Source organism: Zingiber officinale, chromosome 1B (genome assembly GCF_018446385.1).
Source record: "Zingiber officinale cultivar Zhangliang chromosome 1B, Zo_v1.1, whole genome shotgun sequence".
Taxonomy (NCBI): Eukaryota; Viridiplantae; Streptophyta; class Magnoliopsida; order Zingiberales; family Zingiberaceae; genus Zingiber; species Zingiber officinale.
This window is the reverse complement of record NC_055986.1, coordinates 165,824,378-165,833,871: the sequence shown is the minus strand read 5'-3', so window position 1 is coordinate 165,833,871 and position 9,494 is coordinate 165,824,378. Positions and strand designations below refer to the sequence as shown.

General features: G+C 36.1%; 1 protein-coding gene across 1 annotated transcript; it reads right to left on the bottom strand.

Moving 5' to 3' along the window:
- Positions 1–3,704: 3,704 nt before the first annotated feature.
- On the bottom strand, positions 3,705–9,203 carry LOC121989095 (pyruvate dehydrogenase (acetyl-transferring) kinase, mitochondrial-like). Its single transcript, XM_042542931.1, has 6 exons — positions 8,795–9,203; positions 6,612–6,870; positions 6,252–6,432; positions 5,547–5,694; positions 4,577–4,787; positions 3,705–3,942 (listed from the first exon to the last, which is right to left on the bottom strand). Exons 1-6 carry the CDS (start codon positions 9,041–9,043, stop codon positions 3,884–3,886), a joined length of 1,107 nt encoding a protein of 368 aa, XP_042398865.1. The 5' UTR covers positions 9,044–9,203; the 3' UTR covers positions 3,705–3,883.
- Between the last annotated feature and the right edge of the window lie 291 nt (positions 9,204–9,494).

The window sequence follows — 9,494 nt, the reverse complement described above, 5'->3', positions numbered from 1 at the left end:
AAGGAGAATGATTATCCAAACTTACAAATGTGATACCAAAAAGCAATACAATTAGAAGGAACGGGACTCGCATACAATTAGAAGGAACGGAGAGATCTATGACTGTCACCATATAGTTGATCGAATTTTGAGCTAAAATCCAAAGACATCCAGCTTGGCCTCGAGCTTAAACAATATCTATGGCTTGTAATCAATCTTATTCCAGAAAGCTTTAGTCCTTTCAAATTGAATTTGTGTCTTCATAAAAAAATAAAGATAGGATGGCATATCGAGTAACCTCTTTGATTTGCCTTCTTATAAGCCCCCCTTATATTCCAGGAGAGGATAGTAATATCTTTAAATTCTATCATTAAATTTATACATATAAGATTAGGCATAAAAATCAAGTAATAAATACTATCAATAAATCCAATATCCAAAGATGTCAAATAAAAAAGAGTCAAGCCTTGGAGACCTCCATCTCCACATCATAAACCTTATGAGTTTCCTCTTTGCTAGAGTCAGTAGTGTTGTCATTTATCTTCATAGGATAAGACGAACTAGGATCAGGTGGATGATCATCATCAATAAATCAGAATTGGTGTGGGTCAAACTGCTCAATATTCATCAATGTTGGAGAGGGAACAATCAGCTCTTGTTGTGTATGAGGAGAATTAACAACCCCATTCTTTATTTTTATAGACACATCTTGATAAAGGGTCATAGTACTCAGAGGGCATGTGAGAATTTTGTTGAGAATCTTGTGCCTTAGCTACATTAGCTACTAATTGACCCACCAAGGGAGATTCTGTGTCATGTCTCCTCTTTTTCATTCTATTACAATTTTTCAGGTCCCTATTAGAATGTATTGACTTGTTAACTTGCTCGAGAAGATCATGGAATTCCTTCCTATAATCATGCAATGTCAAATTGTCAATTTTTGAAAGTTTCTCATATTTGTTCCCTCGTGATGGTACGGTACCTTTTTTTATCCTTCCCATTTAAAGCTAAGCGTTTATTTCAGATAACTATCATCCACTCCCCATGAATCTCTTCCTCCTCCTTATGCGAGCTAATTAAGGTAGCCTCCAATCTCGGATTTCTCTCCACGATTGTAACAACTTCCTTTAATGGTTCACTAGCAATCCACAAGTTAGTCGTCTCTGAAACTTTCTCCATATCCTTTCACAATGGTTTTTTTACCAGACAGTTCTAGCCAAATGACCGTATCACCCACACCTTGCACAAATAAGATGAAGACTCTCATATTGTACTTTGTACAAATGATCCTTCAGCCATACATGCAGGCTTAGTGAGATCAATCTCCACACATGTTCTTACAAATCTCTCTCTCTCCACCCTCTACGTATTCTCTACGTATCTGTGCCCACTGCCCACTCTGATGGGCCTTCCAATCGTTGAAGCAAGAGCCAAGAGAAGCTTTCATCATAATAAACTAAATTTAATCGCAAAAACCGAATCCAGACCAAGGTATGATCAATAGTCGCTGAGGGGGACACAAACTCTGGATTCTATTTGGTCACTGCTAGATAGTGATCAAAAACCATCCAAGGACCATCCTCCTTGACCTCCACTTTATCTGCTTCCAATTCAAACTTAACCATGTAAAAACCATTATCAAGATCCACACTATCAAAACCTCCACTCAATTTCCACAACTTGTATAGTCTCTCCTTTAATATTACCCTATGTTTTTGGCTAGTAGTTTCATAACCAAGGCATCGTGCCAAGGGCTACAAAACTCCTAGAAAACCCGATCATCTAGGTACACCTTTGGCAACAACCTATTTCCATTCTCATATTCCACACGAACCATTTTTTGTGTTATCAAATTTGACTACTCCCTTAAAGGTGGAGCTTGTTTATTTCCCAATGCTTTATCTCGAAAAGAAACAGCAAGCGCCACCTTCGAACCAGTACCTCCAAACTTAATCTTCTGAGCATTGCCATTAGAACTCCCTTCCCCATCTAGCGTATCACCCAGTGGAGGTTGAAAGCCAACCTTCTGCACAGAGAAAATCATGCCTTCCATCTCCATTAATGCCGATAGCAGTGACCACATACGGCAGCAAACCCTACCCTTGTTTCTAGACTTGGAATAGATTTATATTAAGATAAATAAAATAAAATATTTATAAAATATATATCAAGTGTATTTCGATTTGTAACATTGTAAGCTTTCATGAAATACTTGCAAAAATTACACGCCTAATCCTGAAAATAGAGGATCTTATGCTTATAATATTTAGATATGTTATTTATGCTACTAAATTGTATTATATATATCATCCAATTAAATCATAAAATAATAAAGGATAAAATTCAAATGGGCATCCATCATGTCTATTTTCATCAAATAGACACCTTATTACCGATTAAGTCAAATAAGCACCTCTCTTCCTCAAATAGACACCTCATTTTCCGATTAAGTCAAATAAGCACTCTCTGTACCCCTTTTAAAATGATATGCTCAAAATATCCTTATATTAAAATAATAATTCAGTCCTGTAGAAACTAACAACTAATTTCTATAATTGTAGAATCTAATATTTAGGTTCTACAATGTGTAGAAACTAGCAACTAGTTTCTACAATATATTATCTGATTATTCGACCATGTGACAGCTAATATTGTAAAACCTAGTTGCTAGCTTCTGCAATAGTGATTTTATAACATTTGAGTTTACTTATCTGAGTGATAATCTGGTTAGAATAATATTTCAACAAGCAAAATAAATGACTGGAACTCCATAACACTTATTACATTTCAAATAAATATTATTTGATTACAATTGCCCATATAGAAGCTAACATTGAGTTTCTACAACGTGCAAAAGCTAATTGCTAACTTCTACAATGTGTAGAAACTAGTTGCTAGCTTCTACAACGATGATTTTATATTATTTTGAATTTATTAGCGATGATTTTATATTATTTTGAATTTATTTTTCTAAGTGATAACATGATTAAAATAATATTTTAACAAGTAAACCAAACGATGGAGACTCCATCACACTCATTACATTTCAAATAAACATAATCTAAACATAACAAAGTGTGTAGAATCTAACATGTAACTTCTATAACGTGTAGCAACCATCTACTAGGTTCTACGTATTATAAAAATTAACTGGTAGCTTCTACGATAGTGTTAAATCTAAAAGTATTTTCAAGATGAAACCATAGAAGGGCGTTCATTTGACTTTTTCATAAAAAGAACGCTAACCTAATATTATTTGGGATGCCATTTTGATTTTTGCCCAATAATAAATGTTGTATTCAAATCTTAAGTGTTAGAGATGTTATTAAATTATATTATAAGTATTAACCAAATTATATCATATTTAGCTACTAAATTTAGATATCAAGTGTTATAAAATTATATAGATATTAAACAATTACTCTAAATCATTAAATATTTTTTATAATCACATTAATTTATATTGTAAATAGTATCATATTATATCATAAATTATACTCTAATCTATACAGGTTGAGCTTGCACCGAATTTGTAGTTAGAATCACATAAGAACCATATTGTGTATTGTTTTACCAAACTTCACCAGCAAGTGAGTCTCCTGCAGGAGAAGAGTTAGTCATCTCATAAAGATGAACACACAGTACACACTGAAGATAATTTACTGAATTCTTAAGCTGAAACGGCTGCGGGAAATGGCAGAAAAAGAAAAACTCGGCGCGAAAGCTAACCCAAAGAACTCGCTTAGTTGCAAGGAGATTTCTCGGGGAGATCACCTCGAGATGATCTGTAGAGTAGCACAATACAAATATGCGAGTACAATAGGGTGAACTAGCAGCAAGATGCAACTCACAACATAAGTAGATCAACAGTTGATAGCAAATTATTAATGAGCAGGAAATGACCCTATGGCAGGGGTTCTTGCGAGTCTCCCAGTCGAGAGAGATGAAGATAAGCATCTGTTCCTGAGTAGAGAAGATGGAAGGAAACTCTCAGTGACGACATAATTGAAACAGTGTGGTTTAAGCATGAAATCCAAGCTGCAAGTAGTAAAAAAGAACAAAGACAATGTTTGCTTTGGGTTGTTTTCTCTTTCAAACACACATTTTTCCTATGAATTAAGAGTTATATATTCCTTTTCAGCAATATAACTTATCCTTTAACCAAGACCTCAACGATAAAGATCCATCTCAAGGTTGTTAAACGTTGAAGAGGAATCTTAAAAGAGCTAAGCTTGCAGTGTTTGCATGAAACAAGCTGGAAATTATATGTGAAAAATCACCCAAAGGACCATAATAAGATGAGCTTTATATTCAGATCACAAGGCAAATGCTATAAACTAGAAAACATCAGAGATGATGGATCTCTTATGACTTGGGTGTTACTTCACTCCTTGGCCAAATTGTTCCACATGATTGCTTGATATTAGCCCAAGTTAGTACTAACAATAAAAATACTACACCAGGATTACACTATGCATTTGCCATAAAAACTATGTATTGAATACGATAATAATTAGGAAATAAAAAGAGCCATATAGTAATTCAAGCAGCACAGAATGAACTTGGATTATTGAATAAAAGAAAGAATTGGGCCTACCATATCCTTCCATAGAGATAATTTGTAAGTCACCACCAAAATAACGAGCATAGAGACGGCTAATTGGGAGCCCATAACCATAACCTGCCATAATTACTCCATCTGAGCTTCCTTCATAGTTTTCTTCCAGAGGATTTTTTGCAGTGCTATAGAGATATGTGAAAATCTTTGGAAGACCGCTTCTTCGTATGCCACCCCCTTCATCTGATATCTGCAATAATTGATGACATATCAAAATCAACAGTGCTCCAAAGATAGAGAAACTAGATGATTACATCAGTAAACCTTAAAACTCATATGACGAGCATTAGCAAACAGTAAAATGCAACCAATTCGCTCATACTAAGTAGAAGATAAATTACAAACATTAGCAAACTGTTTTGCATATATCTTCTATATGGTTGTATTTGTATCTACAGCAGATGCTGATATACATGTAGTTGGCATAAAAAGATTTTCAACAGGCTCTAACGTCTCCTTGTGTGCATGTGGTCACATATACACAAGAATGTAGTGGAAAGCTCTTGGATTTCACATAATGATTGCCGTTTAAAAGTAAGCTGGTGGCAATGAGCCCAAAATTTGTGAAATATTTGGTTCCTATGTTATTTGTAAAGTCTAAACTACCACTTTAAAGAGTGAGGATTTAATCCAATTATGTTATTCAATGTAAATTGTTCGGTCTCTCAAAGCTACATTTGGAAGTTCTGCAATATCAACACATTTCGCATCAGCAACCTGAAAACAATTCCCAAAGGAAACATAATCCAAAACTTATTTTCTTCTCCACTACATCTAGTTTCTATTTTCAGATGTACTGAAAATAACCTTGTGTTAAATTCAAATTTTGCAACTCATCAAGACAGGATGAAATTTCAACTATTTTTTTGCAATTCTTTTATGTCTTGCATTTCTGCTTACCAAGTAACACAATAGAAACTGAAAATATAATTATTTGTTGGTGATGTACCTTTATTGTAACATCTTCAATCCCATCGGCAACAATAATTCTAACAGGAGGGGCATCCTTGTCAGAATTCATAAAACGTTCTTGAACTGCACGCAAAGAGTTTTTAACCAACTCAAAGACCATAAGATGCAAATGAGAAGGAACATACCTGGTCCATGGAAACAAGTAGAAAGATATAATCAGATAAGTGACAAATGTACTCTATCATCAAAGAAATATTTATACAGAAAGGATGTGACCTCAAATAGAAAATTATCATCATAATATTATGGGAAAAAAATCATGATCTTACAAAATACTAAATAATTGACATGGTATATATTCAGTTGGAATTGTTATCATGCACTGTCATGCAACAACTACTCCAGCTTTGTTACAGAGATAATATATGGAAAGCAAGTCCAAGCCTATTGATCACTACATTATGGCATTATCAATGGTACTTATGAATAACTGCCCATGCACCAGGAAAAATAAGAGAAAGCATATCAAATTTGGGAAAGAAATGGCAACAAATAAAATAAGAAAACTGAAGCATTAGCCATGAGAGAAGTTTTCCTAATTAGTATACACTATACACGCCTTAATCTGATATTACTACTGATTAAAACCAAGAGATTAAAGGGAAAAAAAAAACTTGAAAACACTGCTTTAAAAAATTGTTTTAAGGAATGCTAAATAAATGAATTTACAAGTAACACTCACGGGAAGGTGAAATTTGGATCACCATATATATTAACCTCAGGAGCACTCCCATATTCCCTGGAACAGAGAAAGCGAGCATCTTCGCTGGCAGCTTGTGCAACTTGCATTGGAGAAAGTCTAGTGTTTATATTCCCAACACATCCTGGTTCTGGGTCAGGATCATGCAATGCCACATGCTGCCCTGAGTTTAACAAATATGTCATGAGTTTTATCCTTCCATATCAAAACTTCAACTTTTTGAGGTTCGCTAAACAGTGAAAAAAGATCATGCATAAATGTGTTTCCATGTAGTTAATACACGCACAGCATAGTGAAATCTGAAAATAAAGGATAAATGAATTAAGAAAATGTTTTTTTTACCTATAAGCATGCGTATCCCAATTCTTGACAGGTAAAAACGATCAAGAAATTGATGAATCTCTTGTAGTTCTGCTGGCACAACCTTGTGCTTCAGGTCTCTTTTTAGTTGTTGTACTCCTAAAGCCATTGCTGGTACGACGTTGTTGTGCCTCACTTTGATCATCTTAATCATTTGGGTAAAAGCTAATTCATCACCTGTGTCTTTAATTTCAGGAAATGACCGCATATCACGGAAAGAATCCTGATACCAATCTCTGACCTTAAAAGAAGGGGCTCGTTTAATTAGGCCTTCATAAATATAAATCTAGCATATACTCGAGCTGAATATTGAATGAGACAACATTCTACTGATTATCTGTCAGTTAGACTTGCGATTAACTAAAAGAAACAAGCCATAAAGAAGGAGAACCCAAAACCAAAATAATAATAATAATAATAACTAATTTATGGTCATCAACCTAATGCAACTTTGCAAAAATTGCTTGCATTACATTGCATTTACAAAATCTTTGGCTCGTCAACAGTACCTAGCAATGCAATTGCAAAATCATGTCCCAGGTGTTTTACTGGGCACATGCTCAAATAATCCGGAAGCCTATATCAAGTGAGCACAAACGAGAATAAAATAGCTCAAACTAGCATGTCATATGATAAGCAATAAACGAAACCTTCTTAAAAACCAATTTAAGCAAGAGGGGGAAGTGAATGTCAAAAACATAACAAATGCATATCGAACTACCCAAAAAATGCAACAAAAAATTGTTTAAGAAAGTCAGCTGTAACTGTACAGAATTCCAAACCCATATAATTAACTCATAATTTCTTAAACCTACCATTGCCCTAGGGCTTTCGATACAGTGTTAATTAAACTATGGTCTCAAAGCACAACAAGATGCAACCTACTTAATACAGTTATCTCTGCAGCAAAGAAATCCCATCCTGGCATATTTACTCCCAAATGTAACTGTGTACAATATTAGGTGAGGACTTGTCTACATTAAAATACTTGTTGACAAGGGCAGGACCAGAAAAAAATTTTGGGGGGTTGCACTGATAATTTTTTTGTGCGGCTAAATAAATATATATAATTTTTTTTGGAGGTTGGGTGGTTACTGGTTAGGTTTTGATTTGAAATGGGGAAGAGAAAGAAGAATGGGGAAATGGAGGAATTTGGGAGGAAAATCACGTGAAGGCTGAAAAGGCTCTTTTTTTTTTAATACCCTTTGGGCATTAAAAAAAAAAAAAAAACTCTTCTCCGGCAGCCCAGCTGCCGGAGAAGAAGACTGGGGCTGCAAAAGCAGCCCCCACAGTCACGAACCACCATACTAGGTGGTTCTGATGACTCTAGTTCCGCCACTGCTTGTTGAGACATAGAGACAAAAGAAAATGTTTGTTGAAGTAGATTTTCCTTGTTAGGGTGGTGAATTTGTCGTTGACAACTCATTTACATTCACAAACCACACTAATATACAAGCTCATGCCCCAGTTTCATCAAGCTGAACTACACCTATGAATATCACAATTTCCTCACTTTCTCAAATAGTTTGGATATTCATTTCTCGTTCTCCTAGGAAATTAATTGAACACATGCTAAAGTCTATTCGCTAACTTGGTTAGAAAGTCAATTTCCAACAGAAAATCCTATGATCCGCGGTCACAGTCAGTTAGGAAAGCAATTTCCAACAGAAAATCCAACGGCGATCAAGCTGGACCAAACCAATGATTATCACGATTTTCTCTATCTGGAATAGTTTTGGAAATTAATTTCTCATTCATTAGAAAATTTAATTTCCCACACAGTCTACTCGCAAAATAGTCCGATAGATTCTATCCAATCACTCGGTAGGAAAAGAATTTTCCAACGAAAAAAATCCAATGACATACTATCAAAATACCAACATAAAAAAAGAAAGCCGAATCTTTCCCTTGAATTGGTATAAGTCTGCAACACGAGATTCCATGGTGAAATCTTAGGCTTAAAAAAATGAGAAGGTTCCCCGTAAGTGACAACCAAATAATTTTATTCCTCAAATTTGCAACAAAAAAAAAAGGCAAGATTCATCATACAAATGCATAAACGAGTCGGAATTTAGAACAGGAAAGCGCATCCACAGACCCAACGCACAGGGAAAAAAAGGAAACGGGAATCTTACAGCAGAAAAATCGTGGGAAATCTAAATTACCTTTAAAACAGCTGATTTCTCGGACAAGCCGAAAGGCAGGGACTCCAGCTCAGTAGCCCTCCGGGCGATCCTTATGGAGAGCTCCTTGTGGAGGAACTGGGCGGAGAGGAGGAGGTTCTTCTGGTTGGGCCGGGCTCCGAACTCCATCATGTAGCGTAGGCTGACCCCAGTCTGCTTCATGCTTCCCCATCGCTGTACCTCCTCCGCCAGCGTCTTGGAGAACGACTCGGCAGCCTTCTTCGCCGCCATAGCTTGGCCAAGAAGCTCAAATCACAGGCGACGACGAGGAGGAGGAAAGAAGAAAAAGCAACGGCAGAAAGCGAAGTTAACGAGGCCACGGCGGCGAAGGCATCGAAGGAGAGCGGAGGGTGTCGAAGGAAGGCCCTTGCGGAGGAAGGGGATTAAAAGCGGAGGAGAGAGACGGGCCGCGGAACGAAGTGAGCCCGGAGATCGGGCAGCACTTTTCTGTAATAGTACAATTAATTCAATAATTTTGAATCCGGACCCTTTATGTGCAGTAACTAACTTCTCGAAATCGTCCTCGGAACAGGTAGGGCATAATATTCGACTATCTGAGCACGTTTCTATAAATATTTCCATCGCGTGACGTACTGACGTGGGTCTTCCGGATAATAGTAAAATATTGACGTGTTGTATGTGAATTGCTGTGCGGATATGAATGAGCCTTTAGGCCATGTTC

What these genes read in the sequence shown, in the direction of transcription:
- LOC121989095 (XM_042542931.1), bottom strand. Translation starts at nt 9,043, where the DNA reads ATGGCGGCGAAGAAGGCTGCCGAGTCGTTCTCCAAGACGCTGGCGGAG. An exon ending in AGAAATCAGCTGTTTTAAAG is followed by an intron (nt 6,871 to 8,794) that starts GTAATTTAGATT and finishes CCTTCTTTTAAG; the next exon opens with GTCAGAGATTGGTATCAGGA. An exon ending in TTGAAGATGTTACAATAAAG is followed by an intron (nt 4,788 to 5,546) that starts GTACATCACCAA and finishes CAATTATTGCAG; the next exon opens with ATATCAGATGAAGGGGGTGG.